At 41.2% G+C, this 17,225-nt stretch overlaps 2 protein-coding genes and 1 long non-coding RNA gene across 3 annotated transcripts; 2 read left to right on the top strand and 1 right to left on the bottom strand.

Moving 5' to 3' along the window:
* Positions 1-207: 207 nt before the first annotated feature.
* On the top strand, positions 208-1,674 carry LOC308122123 (uncharacterized protein). Its single transcript, XM_080483782.1, has 4 exons — positions 208-407; positions 520-558; positions 883-996; positions 1,112-1,674. Exons 1-4 carry the CDS (start codon positions 276-278, stop codon positions 1,247-1,249), a joined length of 423 nt encoding a protein of 140 aa, XP_080339908.1. The 5' UTR covers positions 208-275; the 3' UTR covers positions 1,250-1,674.
* An 8,473-nt stretch (positions 1,675-10,147) lies between these two features.
* On the bottom strand, positions 10,148-12,618 carry pou4f3 (POU class 4 homeobox 3). Its single transcript, XM_080483186.1, has 2 exons — positions 12,392-12,618; positions 10,148-12,024 (listed from the first exon to the last, which is right to left on the bottom strand). The coding sequence occupies exons 1-2, from the start codon at positions 12,512-12,514 to the stop codon at positions 11,095-11,097; spliced, it is 1,053 nt and encodes a 350-aa protein (XP_080339312.1). The 5' UTR covers positions 12,515-12,618; the 3' UTR covers positions 10,148-11,094.
* Positions 12,619-16,045: 3,427 nt separating this feature from the next.
* LOC308121315 lies at positions 16,046-17,129 on the top strand. Its single transcript, XR_013936091.1, has 2 exons — positions 16,046-16,505; positions 16,650-17,129. It is a non-coding gene; the product is annotated as an uncharacterized lncRNA (long non-coding RNA).
* The last annotated feature ends 96 nt before the right edge of the window (positions 17,130-17,225 follow it).

Here is a 17,225-nt window from a genome sequence, read left to right as displayed (position 1 = left end):
AAACCTTATCGATTCATTTCATGGAAAAGGGCCTCTTCCTTTTCTTCTTCTTTTTTTTTTTTTCGGTGAGGTTTGCTCATCAACCACGACTTAATCAACGAAATCTTATCACACACTGCAACCGGCATCTGTTTGACATGGGGGAACTTAGCCGAGGCGTGGGCTGAAAATCCAGTATAAATTAGACGGCGAGAGCTCGTTGAAATCACAACCTCTGAAGTCCAACTAAAGCTAACAAGCAGAATAAAAAAATTTAAAAAAAAAACCCCGTAGAGATGAAGACGCTTCTGCTTATATCCGCTGTGGCTCTGCTGGCCGGTTCTGCTCTCATGTTTCCTGCTAGAACTCGCACCAACCTCAACCACATCATTGACTTGATCAACGGCACAAATGCAACTCTGAATGAGGTAAGAGCTGATTCCACCACCGTTTAGTCTCTTTTCACGATTATTTATTAGTGTATTATCGTGAAAGATTAAATAACTTTTTTTTTTTTTCTTTTTCCTCTTCGTTTGACAGCACAAGTATGTGGAGAAAGTGACACGCGCTGGATGCAAGGTGAGAACCGCTTGGATTGATTTTCATTTCTTATTTGTAAAATCGTCAAATAGTGTGCAATGAGTGAGTGCTTTAGGCTTCTATTAGTCCAGGATCACTTTTAACATTTCTCACAATAAATAAAAAAAACAACTACATTTTGAATGGCAGATTTGGGTTTTTGACTCAAAGTTAGAAATCTGTGATCGGTTCTACTGCAGAAGTCCTGCAATGCATTCAGTAGCACAGATAATACTGCGAGTTGCCAAGGTGACTTTATTTGTACCTGTAGGTACACATGTATGTGGTTTGTACTTAAAAAAAAAAGCTTAATTTTCCCTCCAGGACGAGTTCTTCTGCAAAGTGCATCACATCCTGCAGAATGATACTGCATTTCGGGCAAACGCGGCGGGAGAGAAGATTGTGAGAAACCTGGCGATCTACCTCAATGGCACTAAAGTAGGTTTTTTTCATACTATACAGCTGAGCAACACTAACAGATTTAGCTTATTTCTTTTACTGAGGGAGATATTCTACCGAAATGACTGAACCTGCTCATTGTCTTGTCTTTCAGGTCAACTGTCCAGTGGTGCCCGAGAAGAGGATGAGTGAGGAAGAAATACCTCTGGGGGATTTTCTGGCGTCCTTAAAAACGTGCATACAGACTACAAACCTCGTCAAAGGAACTGCACCCATGAAAACTGTTGGCTGAAGAGCTCATATATATATATATTAGACTGCATTTTCACGCGAGTCGTAGTTTGTCCAAACTGAGACTTCCGTACGTGATGCATTTTTTTTTGATAATGACAGAGCGTCAGTGGGCAATCGGATTTTTGATTCTGGTTATTGTTGATTGTGTTGTGTGTTCGGTAAGCACCTGCAGGAACGGTGAACTCCAACCTATCTGGGGTGTGTGGTCCCCCCGCGTTCCCTTTTAACTTCAGCAGTTTTTGTAGCAACTTAATGTGATGATGCAGATCTGATATCTACACCTTTGTACATAGTTTTCCATATTATTTAACATAAGTTATCTGTATTGTAATTCTCTTTCACTGCATTCCCTCTGGGATTAATAATGTATTTTAAATTCTATTTACAAATGTGTTTACAGAATAATAAATCTCTTTGCCCATCAGTGGAGCTTGTTTGGAAATGTTGATTTCTGATCCTGAAACTATTTAAATATATACTTTTCAAAAGAACTTTTTTTTTTTTTTTTTATGAAAACACGTTTCTTTAGAGTAGCGGACATGACGCAACACTAAAACCTGAGCTGAGATATCAGTGATGCTACCCCCGGAAAGCTCGCCTCAAAGCCACGCTTTCAGGGTGAGGTTGTAAAAACACTAGGTTTTTTTGACATTTCACAGTATTTAGTATTTTTGAGATTGTAGTCGTATTAATACTTAATTGTTTGGTTTTGTGAAACTATAGACATACACAGCAAAGAAAAAAACAAAAGTTTAAATTTAAAGGGTTTTATGGCTCTATTTCACTGGGCCGGCCCACTCGAGATGAAGTTGGACTTTTATGTGTCCTCTGAACTAAAATGTGTTGGACACTCTTTACCACCATGCGCCTCGAGACTGAGGTTTTCTTTACTCTCTGACATGACAAATAACCCAGGACTTTAGATTCCTCCACAAGATGCTGCTGTCCCTTTGAAATGAAGTTCTGGATCAAGAATGACGAGTTTCTAACACATTAAATCAACCACCTGTAATGCTCTATAAACCTTGTTATTATTCACCATATATACTCACTCTGGTTTCTTTAAAACATTGTGCATGTGTGGAAATAAATCCAGAAACAATCCTTCATGGAAAGCGACACAACTCGTGAGTCTGCGTACTGCAGTACGATTACCGGCTGTCCTTGTGCCAGCACTGAATGATGGGAGATTAAAATTCATTCATTTACATTTCAAGCCCCGATAAATGTGAGCAGCAGCCCCGGTGGTCCTGAAATAGCAACGTGGAAACGTTTAGAAGTTCAAATGATCCTTCAGATATTAACGATTCGTGTAAATCATTCAGCCCACGAAGAACTTCCGGAGAACCCTGTTTTTCCGTGGAGTAGCACTCAGCTAATCGGGGCGCCCTGGAAGTACATCGGTGGAGCTGCATCAGCCCCGGCCGTGGTGAGCCGGTTCCCCCTCTGAAAGAAACATGTTTCACCACTCTTTTCCCCCTTGCCTTGGACAATGTACCCGTCATTCAGTGACTTGATGCAATGTGAGAGCTTTGGGGAGGCCCGCTCCTGGCGGTGGCCGGGTCTCTGTGTATCTGTGCTACTGAACCGCGGCTGCCTCATTACTTAATCAAGAGAATCACTCTCCTTTTCGACGCCGCTTTTTATAGACCCGGTTGGAATCTTCCCGACACTTTGCTTCTCTTCTGTCTGTTTCTCCGAGGACTTTAGAGGGCTTAAACTCTTCTTCCCAGATTTGCCAAAACCTCCCAGTGAAGCCAAAAGCTAATGAATGAAAGCCAAACCAATATTCTCAGGGATATTATCTCCTTCCCTACTTTGTCCATGTCATAGTTCTTTCCACATATTTGATATATTTATTCATTGACCCACTGTGTTTTTGATGTTTGCAGAACATATTTTATCCTAGTGATGATGATAACAATAATGTGAACCGAAATATACTTGCAAATTTTGTGTCTAATACCATTAGACCTACAAAGAAAGAGCTTAGCATGCCCTGCTCTTTAATGAAAAAAAAAATTATTTAGTTTATAGAAAATAACACTACGACTGCAAATGAAGCCTCCACGTGGACGAGGCTGCAGGAATGCAAATAAGCTTGATTCACCCCCTGGCAATAAAACCTGAACTGCTATTCAACAGAATCACACCGACTTTTTCTTGATCTGACGGGATCTATCACGCTGTCATCCGACGAATCCTCCCTGTCAGACGTCTCGGGACAATTCTTCGCTCATCACAATTATATATTTAAAAAAAAAAAAAAAAAACTCTAAGTGAGAGAGAGGCCAGCTCTGGATCGTTGCTTGTATTGAAAGTAGCTTGATAAATATCATTTAGTTTGCGTTCAACCCCTTGATCTGTACACGCAGAGACATCCAGGCTCAGCAGCCGGCTGCCTCTGCTGCCTTTTCATTGTGTTCCTGGTCGATTAGCCTCGGGGCTGTCTTCAGGGCCTGAGGCTTGTGGGAGCAGACAGGAGTGGGGGGGGGGGGGGGGGCTGCATCTGCTAGGGGACCTCCTTCAGGGGCCCCGCTGTGGCCTGGCTCAGTTTTTCAAGTCGATCTTCAAAGGCGCTGCTTCTTGTGGAGGGAGAGAGAGTGAAGACTGCACATCGACAGTGGCACGACCATTGTTATTTTCCCATTTGCCCTCCATCAACATGCTGGAGTGATGAGGCACGTCAACACCGAGCGACTCCTCAGCCTCCGCACTGTCGGAAACACACAATACAAACAGTAACACATGTAGATTTGACAATACCTTTCCTCACATAGCATCTTTAACCTCTGTTTGTGGGTAGTTTCCCATATTTAGCGTCTTGCTGGTTTGTTTAGTCCCCCTAAGAAATGATTGTATATTGATGATCTCGGAGTGTAAAATGTCGCGATCAGTGCTTGTAATGTTTTGCCTCATTCTCACACTCTTATGTATTTTTAAAACATGTTAGACCATATGCACCACGCATTTAAAAGCAGAGCAAGTGACGGCATATTCATTTTTAAAGAAACACACACAAACCCTCCAGTTCGTCGTCATTTATATCTCCTTCTTCTTCTTCTTTTTTTTTTTTTTTGCATTTTATTTCACCATGTTAAGTGTTTGACAACCGGAAAACATTTTTCATTTGCAAACATGTCGTAGCCAAAAGGCAGCAATGGGACTAATTCCATATTATACGAAACATAAACAAAATGAATACACAGGTCAATCATACAGCAAACCTTGTGACAAAACCTAGGGGGAAATCTTTTTTTTTTTTTTTTTTTATCTAGCGCCTATTCAGCAGGCTGTGTTATAAAAATGGCATTTAAGGGTTATTATCCCCACTGACTGCAAAATCTTATAGTTTCATATTTGTCAACAATCTCAATGAGCGTCTCATAAAGAGTTGAAAACCAAGTTTACAAAGAGTTCACCCACAAAAAAAATCCCCAACAACAATCAAACAAGTGCAGTGTAACAGTATGATTAGAAAAAACGTTTGTTCGTATTTGTTTTTGATAGTACGTAAGAAAAAAAGAATGAAACTAAAATAAAAACTGGATTTTCAGTATGTTACAGACCTGCTAGGATGAATTGTATTCCTCTACAACACATCATTTGTGAAGCCGCTTCTTTTAATTGACTCCGAAACACTGGTAACACATTTGGTAATTGCAAAGTTCTCAGTGATAACATTAATCATAGATTTTAAAAGTAAAGTTTAATGCTTTGGTTCACCAAAATGTGGAATGACAAGCAAACAGAAGAAGAAATGATTCAGGTAAGAGATGCTCTGGAAATACAGAAAATCAGAGAAGCAAATATTAAAATGATGAAATACAGGTGAAATTTAATAAGCAAACGGTCAAAGAGTGACTTATTACAGCATTCAAGAGCCATTAAAGTATCAATTTCTGTGCTTTGTAACCACGGCAACAGCAATACAGTCTGAATGACGATTGTGGAGTTTTTCCCCCCTCATGCCAGAAAAATGAGAAGTATGAATCAAACAAAGTTGGACGTGAGGCCTTGAAGGATTGGAACGCCACATGGACTGCGGTTGGGGTTGCAGCCTGCTGTTGTCTTCGCGGTGGCTCGTCCCGGCGCTCCTGCTGTCAGCAGGCTTTACTGTCAGAGCCGGCGGGGACGCACTCACCTTGACGGGATCAACTCGGAACAGAACTCAACTCAGACCTGTCAGCCATTCCAGAGTCTCTCAATCTTTTTCTCACTTTTCAATCATCTTCACTTTCAAGATTGTCTTTTTTTTTTTTGTATAATTTATAATTTTCCACTTTCTCTTCTATTAGTTTTAAATCACTCTTACATTTTCTGTATTTTTTTTTGTAATTTTGTATATCTACTTTTTCCATTTCTCTCGCTCTCTCTCTATCTCTCTCTCTACACTGCAGATACATTTTCTTTAAAGAGGATTATCATGTTCCACAGACTGAATGTTGATGATATGTTGAGATAGTCTGAGTTTGTGCGCAGGCCTGCACCTGACCAGCTAAGTGCTTTGTAGGGAGAGCAAAAAAAATCACGCCACAGTGAGTTATTTCTGGCTGGGTTAGTCTTATTTCTCTGGGCACTTTGATAATGGAGAAGACTTGAATAATGAATGGGGTGTATAATACTGTTCTTCAAACCCACCCAATGAATTAAGCAAGTGCATATAAGTGAGTTTCTGTGAGTGTCTCTAATATACCACTCTTTTTTTCCTCTCTTTTCCTTTCCATGCTCCTATTTTTGAAATCGGTGCACAAACTTTCAGCTTCGCGGGGAAGAATACATGATGTATGCTGAAATACAGGCAGTGAGGATTCCTCGCTTTTCTCACTCTGTTGCAACTTCTGAGTGTCTTTCTCTCTCTCTCGCTCTCTGTGTCTACGTCTCAATAATCTCTGTATAATTCATGGTGTGTTTATTGGCAGACAGCTTGACCTCAAAAAGGCTCAGACACTCACAGAAGTTCTCTTTTCTCTCTCTACACTGATGCAAGATCAGAAAATAATGATATGATGGAAAATCTATCAACTTGTGGATGTTGTCTCTCTCTCTCTCTCTCTCTCTCATCGCTAACTTCAGCTACAAGGATCAGTTCAGGTTTAAGGGCCATTCTCAGGGACACACAGTGGGAATCGAACCAGCAACCCTCCAGCAACTAGCTTATTTCTCTCACATCATGGCCACAACTTCCCTTGTTGCCGAATCATTGTAATCGTCGATACTATCAATATAATTCGACGGTTTGATAAGCAGTTAAAACCCCTGAATGTTGATTTTAAAGGACACAGAATCTAACAAACTGCGTGTAACTATAATTTATTTACTACAAACCCGAAAGAAAAGCTCAGGACCGATGGCACTACAAAGCTCAAAGTCAGCATGTTTCAACCTTTTTTTTGGAAAATTCCAGCAACAATCTTTATCATTTAATTTATTTGATTCAATCTTTTTTTTTTCAATGTATTTTCATCAAATCCAGACTATTGGTAATGGCTGCCAAGTGAGATTTTATGAAGAACGAGAATCAAAATATTCAAATTAACAACACTTAAAAAAAAATGATCTGACGCAAAGCCAGTTAAGAAATGTGAAAACCTTACAAATAGCTGCCAAAATGGTTTGTAGGAGTTTGTGTTTTAAGGAAAATCAACGTGTCACATAGTTTCTTGAAATCAATTTCCTGGTTTTAACAACATACAACGATTAAGAACAATCATAATAACTGATGCATCTTATTGAATCTCTTTCTAAATGTTCAATATTTTGTGTAAAGGAAGTTGTTGCAGGCTCTTAAACTGACTTTACATATGACAGTGAATTGATTGATTTATTGTAGAGCATTAAGGTTTGTAACAATATTTGTTTTTGGGATACTCCTTAGAAACAGTGTCCCAGAATGCTTTGCACCGCGTGCACTGAAGAGATTCAAAAATCCATCATTGCATTAAAATGAGCCCAGAAATTTTACAATTACCTTTATTGTTGTGCACGTTCAGATCCTAGTTTTAAAGGCAGAAAATGACAAATGAAACTTAGTTCACTTTGAATGTCATGGAGGTAAAGTTGTTGTTTGGTTTTTCCAGATAAACTAAAACTAAATATAGTTTGTTATTTTAGGCATATTTGTGCAGCTGATTGTCAAAAAAGAAAGAAAGACTGTTTTACACATGATAAAGCATGTTATAAGGGATCTCTGAGAAGCTGGTGTGAATGTGTGTGGACACCCATAAAAGTATGAACAACTTTCTTTTCATTTTAACTGTAAAGATGTAAAGTATAGTTTTAGATTTGTATTGGGGAATTTTCGATCAGATCACTGGATCTCGGATCAGGGCCAATATTATCCATTTTTAATTGATCAGGTGTCAATAAATCCAGCTGATCACTTCACTGATTTTTTTTTTGTTTACATGAGCTGTTGTCCACTGATCCCTGTTTGCAACCTGCTGGAAGAGACGTATGAACAGCAGCCACGCAGCAGGCAGCAAGTAGCGATCCAGTTCCTAACATGTCAGCAGTCTAGATGTATTTTAAGATAGACAATGCAAACAGTTCAACCGCCGATAAAATTTCATTTTGCATGAAGCTTCTTTTAATGAAAGCTTTTAGATTTAGGCAACTTCTTTGGTACAATAATATAGTATTGGTATATTCGCAATATAGCAATAGCAATGTAAGTATCGGATCGGTAGAGTATCGGTATCGGCCGATACTCAAATCGAAGTTTTAACCGGAAGTCCCTAATTTCTATATGAACTCAGAAAGGGTCAGGTCTGCCTTGTAGGAGAGAGAACGAAACCACAAATAGTTTTCATTCACACGCACAGAACAGCAGACAACAGGATTTACTGATGAGATGCATCTTCTGCTCGTGACACTCATCAACCTGCATGAGCTTCATGTTTCTGGAGAGTAACTCGATCTTTGTGTGTGTGTGTGTGTGTGTGTGTGTGTGTGTGTGTGTGTGTGTGTGTGTGTGTGTGTGTGTGTGTGTGTGTGTGTGTGTGTGTGTGTGTGTGTGTGTGTCCTGCACTGCTTTGGCTGCTGGTGATGATAACAGGAGGTGACTAATAGAGAGCGCAGAGGTAGCTGTCTTCTTTCGCTCTGGTCACATTCTCATTTGTTGCTACTGGCATCGGATGAATTATTGAGTTTGGGGTGACTTGTCTCTCCCCTCCTTTCACATTCCCCCAGTCTGCTCCCACGGATGACAGCCACCCTACGTGTGTGTTAAATCGAGGGTGTGGGACAGAGAGTGTGTGTGTGTGCGTTAGTGCGCATTCTCTTTCAATTAAACAGAGCTTTCATCCTCATTCTGTCAAAAAGGGTCTTCCCTGCATGAAAACACAGTAAGCACTGTGAATTTATCTCAGACTCAATGATAGTTGCCCCTTTCTTTCTCTATCAGTATAATAATCAACTTTATAAGCCTCTAATTCTGGTGTATGACAACCTTTTTTCTTTTTTTTTTACCCCAAATTTATTTTCTGATGCAGAAAACGGGCAAACGGGCCCTTCCAACACACCTTGATTATTGCAGGAGAAAATGCAATATACCTTTCAGCTGCTGCTGAATAATTGAAGTGCCCTCAGTCGCCACATGCTGCAAACGCGCACAAGTCTTCAGCTCAACTTACCGCGCAACGGGGCCGTTATGATATCAATACTGTGTATTTCAAAGATCAATTATTCACTCTGCAAGACTGCTTTTTTCAGGCTGGGAAGGACCTTATTCAGACAAACCTGGATTATATGTTTATTCCCGAACATTTTGTCTTTTTTTGTAATTACTCCAGAAAATGTGCCACAGAAACAAGAATTTAGCATTTCCTTTTGCCCTTCCTCCTCCTCCTCCTCCTCCTCCTCCACACAAAACCATATTTAACACCATGAATTATGGACTGCGATTAATCACCTCATCATCATCAAAGAGAATATTAATAAGAGCCACAAACGTTTCCGTGTATTGATCCCCATACACGTTGAAACAACCGGCCGACAGTCTCTCTGGGAAAATCACACAACCTCAGGTCATGTAGACTGTGGGGGGATCCACAGGAAGCTTTTTATTTCACATTGTTTTTAATTAAAATTAATCATTAAAATCAGGCGAATAATGCTCAAGAAGAAAAAGAAGCTGGAATTTGGGCTTAATATTTTGTAGAAAAAGTCTAAACATATTAATAATAGCACGTCAAGCTGTGCGTCTTTACGCGCGGGAAATCCAATACTTGACTTTATCGAAAAAATAATAATATGATTAAAATAAAATAAAATAAAAATAATACTTACTTAGCCAAACGAGAAAAGCAAAAAAATTACAAGAATAAAATCTTTAAATTCCTTTCTTTTCCTGGCCAATCTGTCGTATGTCCCCAGAGTCACCGGAGTTCTCAGACTTCTACTCCCAACTCCTCCACATTACTTCGTTTTATACCAATATATAATTAATATTGCATCGTCATTACTTAATAATTTCAAAGCCTGCTTGCGTGCACGACATAACCCGGTGACACGGAGGCATCCATAATTAAGAGTGCACTTAAAAACAGCACTGATTAGAGAGAAAGGGGCCATTAGCGGCTTGTCGAGGACGAACGGTCTCTGCTCCACGGTGTGAAATCGCTGAGAAAAAGGAGGCCCCGCACCACCACCTTTCGTTTTCTGTGGCGCCGGTATCATATACGACAATACATATTTAATCCCTGTAGAGATTTGGGGGTTTATGAATAAAACAGCCAGGCGAGTTCCGGTAAAACAAACAGTTTACAAAGATTGTATCGCCCATCGGTGCGTCTCTGGATGAATTTCTCCTCTAAAGGCCTTTTCTGTGGCGCCTCCTGTGTTATTAATATCTTTTTTTTCAAAGAGTAAAATAAAATAGGTTCAGAGAAATATTAGAAAATAACCAATCATTTATTAGATTTATACTTCAGACATTTTTTCAAGTGAAACCAAGAGTGAGGCAAAAAATAATAAATACTTAAATTAGGTGATGTACGGCATATACTGTATATATCAGAGCTATATAATGATTACAGCTCCCCTGTAATGCTCCAAAAACAATGTTCACATCAAAATACTAAAATATAGCAGCAGCCACACGGATGTGCCTCAATATAAGACGGTGTCATTTCTAAATAATTCAAGATAAATATAGACTCAGGGTGCCACAGCTACCTTGTGAAAGAGTTACATGGGTTTTGTTTTGTGCGTCACACAGTTCACAAAGTTTGCAAAAATAGTGGTTTAAAAAGTGTATATTTGACCGTTCAATTCTTCTAAACTCTCCATATGCGTTAAAAAAGAGGAGCCGACAGTTGAGGATTTGTGCATTAATGATGAAGACAAACCGGGATGCGAGCCAATGTTATCAAAAATCACATTTTCCCCTCACAAAAACACAACTTCGTTCTCTATTTTCATTTTAACACCGCTGACAAATAAACAGAGCGTAAATCTAAACTCCAAACTCCATTTTACGTGTTTAAAAAATAACGTTGTATCCCTGAATGTGACAAAAATTAATAAATAAATAAAACGTCAGGGTGAAATAGATGAAAAACCATCCTTAGTGTGTGCAAAATACATGACCAACAACACCAATATCAGCCTCCTCACATATCTAAAACACATTTAAAAGTCTCGCAGTAATAAAATGGAAAAAAAGTGCAACAATGTCAAGTGAGAGACACGAAATGAAAAAAAAAACAAAAAACAACTGAAGTCCTTTTGGAGACAATCCCAGGTGAGAGGTGATAAATCCCTGTTAGTTAGGCTACTTAGGCTATTATTAATCACTCGATCAAAAATGTAGTAGGCTATTTTATTCATGATGGGTGAAACTCAGTGCGCCGCAGAGTATTTCATTCGTTTCTGTTTTTGTCGCTGGTTGCAGAACCAGACTCGAACCACATTCTTTTTAAGGTCCAGTTTCTCTGCGATCGCGGCGATTTTTTCCGAGGAGGGCCGCGGCTGGATGGCAAAGTACGCCTCCAAAGAGCGCTTCTCCGGCGCGGCGATGGACGTGCGCTTCCTTTTCCGCTCACTGCCGTTGAAAAGGTCCGGCTTGCTGCTCTTCTCCCGGTACGCAGCCTCGGCTTCCTCCAGCCAGGCCTGGAGAACCGGCTTCAGCGCGATCATGTTGTTGTGGGACAAGGTGAGGGACTCGAACCTGCAGATGGTGCTCTGGCTCAAAGAGCCCACTCCCGGGATCTTGAGGTTGGCCAGCGCTGACCCGACGTCGGCCTGGGTCACGCCGAGTTTGATCCTCCTCTGCTTGAAGCGCTCGGCGAAGGCTTCCAGCTCGCGGGGGTCCGACTCCACGTCGTTGACGCACGCCATGCCGCCGTGCACGGACAGGGAGTGGGGGTGGGCCATCGTGGCCATCGCCTGGTGCAGCTGCCCCATGGTCTGCAGGTGGTGGTGAGGATGCTGGTGGTGATGCGCCGCCGTGGTCATCCCTGGGGGCTCCGGACCCCCCATCCCGGTCACGGCCAGGCTGGAGGAGAGGTGGTCCAGGAGGTCCCCGGCCTCCAGGGTCTGTCCGAGGTGGTGATGATGGTGGTGGTGGTGGGAGGGGACGTGGGAGATGGGCACGGTGGTGGAGGAAGAAGAGGCGGCTGAGGTGCAGGGGACACTGCTCATGGTATGGTAAGTCACGTCTGGTTTGAACGGGTGACTCTTGCCGTGAGAGACAATGCTGTCAGCAGCCGCCAGAGCCTCTGCCCGTGCCAGCAGGCTCTCATCAAAGCCTCCGAATATATTGCCCTGCAGCTGCAAGCAAGAGTGCGCATACTGGAGTCAGTGGGGAATTCTGTCAGGCTGCTCTCAGGATCTAAAAAACATTTTCCAAAGGCAAGCAGCGCCGAGGAGAGGAGAGAAACCCTCCTCAAAGCGCAGGTCATAAAAATTAATATGAAAGCAAGAGCATTGCTTGAACAGACATGTGGAGGAGGAGGAGGAGGAGGATGGGAGGAAGGGGGGGTTGGACACAGACAGTGGGGGGAGATAGAGAGAGTGAGCGTGGGGGGAGAAATAGCAGATAGAACAAAGTCCTGTCAAATCAACTTTACAGACATTTCCAGTGTGATATTTTTGCCCTCCTCTTTACCCAGCACACTCTCCCCCGACCTGAACGTACCTGCGGGGCGGGCAGACAGACTCTGCGCATGCCCTCCGAGCCTGAGTGCAGGCCGGGATACTTGGGCTCATGCAGAGCCGGGTGCATGGAGAAGCCCTGCTTGCCGTTCATGGTCATCATCATCTTCCTCCCCGCAAGCACCTCGCAAGCAGTGTGGCCCCTGACATGAAAACCGGGGAGCGGACAGCTGTGCGCAAAGCTCCTGCGCTCTCCTTCACCAGCTACACTGAGCTGTTCACATCAGCAGCGCCTCCCGGCATCACCCCCCTCCACCCCTGCACCCTTCCCCCTCCTCTTTTAATCTTCCTCCTCCTCCTCGTCCTCCCTCTCTGCTCCTCTTACAGGTCGCAAAATGTGGCCTGTTTGCGCAAGCGTCGCAAATAATGAGAAACCATCTGATATTCATATTACATGGTGTGTGTGTGTGTGTGTGTGTGTGTGTGTGTGTGTGTGTGTGTGTGTGTGTGTGTGTGTGTGTGTGTGTGTGTGTGTGTGTGTGTGTGTGTGTGTCGCTAGTATTATTCCAAGATCACATGTCTTATCCCAGCCTAAACAGTCACTTCTTGGAATTAAAAAGGGTCGCACAGTTAAATGCATCCATCACATGCGGTAAACTGTTCGGCTCATGATTTCAGCACCACGGAGAGCGCACCAGCACCCAGAAGAGGCTCTGTAATTCTGGGATTTAGAATAGAACAGAAATACTTTATTAATCCCTGGGGGATATTCTTTATGAGTTTAATGTCATTATATAACCCTGCAAAACAGGTGTCAAACATACGGCCCGGGGGTCAAAACCGGCCTGATGGGTCGATGTGGACAAAGAATTTTCACAGATGTTAAAATTGTACTTATCGTTGTTTCTAAAATTAAATTTGTTAGGTTTTGTAAAAAAGACATTACACCAAATGTTAACTTCTTATCAGCGTCATTGTACAAAAACATGTCAAGTTGACCAAAAAAGGGTATTTAAGAGGTCATGTGATGTTACTGATCCGGCTCCCTTGAGATATACAGTATGTCCCCTGGACTGAAATGAGTCACCTCTGCTGCATTTATTGAACCTTCCAACAAGTTAAAAGAATATTATTTTTTAATTTACATATGATTTGATTGGCATCATCATTGTTACATTGAGAAAAAAAAACTCCTGCACAATTTAATTTATTAAACTTCCACTTTCTGTTACACAATTTTCCTTGAGTCATTTCAAGCACCCCCCCCCCTTTACTGAAGTGAATTTATCATGCTACACTGACAATGGCGGAAGAAGAACTTTCCACTCGTTTTATTCATATTTTGGACCCAGACTCTCATTTGTTCTGGAAACTGTTCTGTTCAGGTAAAGATGGATCCTGCATTGGTCACAGAAGACACAGAGAAAGTGTTGGTGCAGTTCATCTGGGTTTCCATACATCAAGCTTTTCATGGAAAATAATGTCACGCAGATGATGTAGCTCCGTGAAAGATTTGTTGTAGGGTTAATAACATGAAGAAGCCATTCTCAGATAAACAGATTTGCATTTAGTTTGCGCCAATTTTTTTTATAAATAATAATAATAATAGTAATAATTATGACCATATCTTTTAACCTGTTTAGTTACCAGTAGCGCATTAGCTGAGTTTTCTTGATGTACATTAAATACAACAACATTTTGAACAGGGCCTTTCCCCATGAGTCAATGAAATGATTTTTCACCAATAGGTGGACACGTGCATGTTTTGAACCAAACACTCAGGCCAACTGCAGGCCAGTAATTTATCTTTGAATTATACACAAGGAATTTTAAAATGCTATTAGAATATGACCCAAACTTGAAAATTGTATTGTATACATTATTTCTGAGTCTTCACACAGAGAATCACATAAATAAATGTAAAGTAAAAGTAAAATAAAAAGCAAAATAGCAATTGAGTGCAGAACATTTCAAACTATATGTCATCAGTAGACTTCATATGTACAGTACATAGCCCTCATGGACAAACAGCCCCTGTTTCTAAACTGACCAGTTGACCCGGAGGCCTCGGCCTCGTCTCCTCCCATGAACAGTCTCATCCTCAGAGCGGCTTTGCAGGTTCTCATGTGGCTGCCTGGTTAAAGCTGGTGCAGCCGGGTTAGGACGGGCCGAAAGAAGACCCAGGCGGGAAGAGGCGGGCTGATGACACAAGCGGGTCCATCCGATCCTCCTGGCCGCCTCTCTGGTTTCTCAGACCCTGAATAATTCAGCGGCACGGTGGCAGGCATCCATTACCACGCTGGCGTGTTCTTATTCATTACAGAGATTAAAACGGCCAAAGACCTTTTCTCACCAGACAAACTTGTTGCCGCCAAACTTTCAGACCTGCATGATGTGCAGCCCGAGTCAGCTGGATTATCTGCAGTTCATATCAACCTCGGCGTCGTGGTGGACTGATAAAAACACATTTAGAAGGTTTTGTCTGCTGTGATTAATATCTGCACTTTGATATTTGATTTCCATTCGATTAGATTTAGACTCCAGGATGAGACATTGTCTCTCTAGTTATACACAACTTTCCATCACACCTTTTCTCAGTTCATTTCTCAAACAGCTGACGTAAGACGCTCGTTGATCTTGTATGTTTACTATGTATGTAAACAGGTTTTTGTAGCTTTAGTTCTGTCTTCATATTTCATCTTTATACCGTACTTTTGTCTTTAAATTTGTCTCCAGTTTGCGTTTTGGTATTTTTGTCTTTTCTGCCTTGGAAATGTAAATAAATACTCTACATCTCAAGTATTTGAATGATCCAACAGTTCAGGGTTCCTGCATTGAACAATCTCCAATATCACATTTCATTGACGCCTCTGAACTTCCGTGTAAAACGCATTATTTATTATTATCTATTTATATCTTTATGGGGGCGACTGTGGCTTGTGGTTGGTAAAGTGATTATTTCGTAATCGTAAGGTTGCGTGTTTGATTCCCTCTCCACGTGTCCTTGAGCAAGACGGTGAAAAAACACAATCCAAAGTCCAAAAATATGTTTTCTTTGAAATATTTACAATCTTCCACCAAACCAGTGGGCTGGACTGAGGCCTGTTGTAGGCCACCTTTGGCCCACGGGCCTTCTGTTTGACCCCCCCTGATCAAAATGCCTGGCCCAGGGGTCTGCCACCTTTATGCCCGAATGAGCCATTTTCACAATTTTGCACCATATGAACTTTGTCTGTAGCTGCAAAACATGGTAATTATCAGAAATGAAAGAAACTTAAAATACACATCCAAGAAAAAAACCCAACATTCTATGGATTTTCCCACTTTAGCCATTTAATGCCTCATCTGAGCTTTTCCAGCCTTTTATTTAAAGCTGCTGTTTCCTAATGGTTAGAACTGTTTTAGCTATTCTAACTTTCTTTTCCTCAATGCTGATTTTTTTTTAGCTTTTTTTTTGAAAATCAAGTGTGGAATGTAAACAAAAAAGATTTTTTATTATTTGCATTACATATGATTAAAGCTTCAGGGAGCCACTGCAGAGCGGCTGGAGAGCCGTATGTGGACCCAGAGCCATGTAGATTCTCATAATCCATCTATTTTATAATAGAACTATAAATATATTGGAATTTTCATATCTTTGCACATGATTCATGAAGTGAATATATCATCCAGAAAGAAGGAGACCAGACAAGGGTATAGGGTAATATTCTCAGGAATGCTTTTGCTTGCATTTTTTTCCCCCTCGCCAATGTTAACTTTTTTTCCTCTGCAATTCTTTTTTCTTTTTTTTTTAACTCAACTTTTCCCAACAAAATCCAATTTATAGTTGTTTTCCTTCTTTTCTTTTCTGTTTTTTTTTTTTTTTATCGTGTTACAAGCACCCCATTCCTCCAACTTTATTGGCAAAAGCAGACATGCTAGTAAATTAGAAATCCATTTTTACAAACAAAATACATGAAGAAAATACATCCACATCCTGCAAATATAAACAGTAACAAATCCAAAACTATTATCCAATAAACATTATACATTTTTTACAACTATTTGTGTGATGGTAGCATACAGGGAGATATTACAAAAAAAAAAAGTGGGAGAGACCCTCTCTTGAATCCTCACGTGGACGTAACGCCCGCCTACATGGGCTGTTCAACCAGTCAGTGACCTCATTTAAAAAAAACCCAAAAAAAACAACATAAAAAATGAAGTACAAAGTGCCAAAAGGAAAATGTCAGCCTCCTTTTGACTGACGTGATGCGTGGATGAAACATCAGCTCAAAATGGGACAATGAGGTCACTGGCAGTGAGATATGCAACCCGGACCAACACAGTAGGTGGGGGCCGCGTCGACGGTTGTGCGTATGAGAACGACGGACAGCGATTCCTTTAGTGCCTGAAATCACGTGTGCTGCACATGTTGGCGCTTCTACCTTCCTGCTTCTCTTAAGCGGATATGAGCGATCCGACTGCGATAAGAACACGCCGAGCAGAACTCGGGTTGGTTGCATGTAAACGGTTGTTAACTGACCAGGAGCGACAGAACGCGTTTGTTTCTATATGTATATGAATGTATCGAATTCTCCCCACCCCGAGGATTCAAAACGTGAGGAAGGTCAAATAGAAGATTTGTCCCGAGATCTCACGCATCACGGTTGCACTCAGGCCAAGCTGCACAAAGGCAAAAAACTAAACAAACAAAAAAAAAAAATTCTGGAAAACAAAATTTCAAATTTTGTGAAATCACAAGATGGACCAACACAAAGCTAAATTCATGAAAACAAGCAGATTATAATCACTCTCTGCTTGAACTTTTCTATCTGACACAACCAGAAAAACTAAACAAAAATAAAACAAAGCAGTATTTCCTCTCTCAAGCATTT

This window comes from Lipophrys pholis (assembly GCF_963383615.2).
Source record: "Lipophrys pholis genome assembly, chromosome: 16".
NCBI lineage: Eukaryota > Metazoa > Chordata > Actinopteri > Blenniiformes > Blenniidae > Lipophrys > Lipophrys pholis.
Note: the sequence above shows the minus strand (reverse complement) of the source record. Positions and strands in the feature narration are given on the sequence as shown.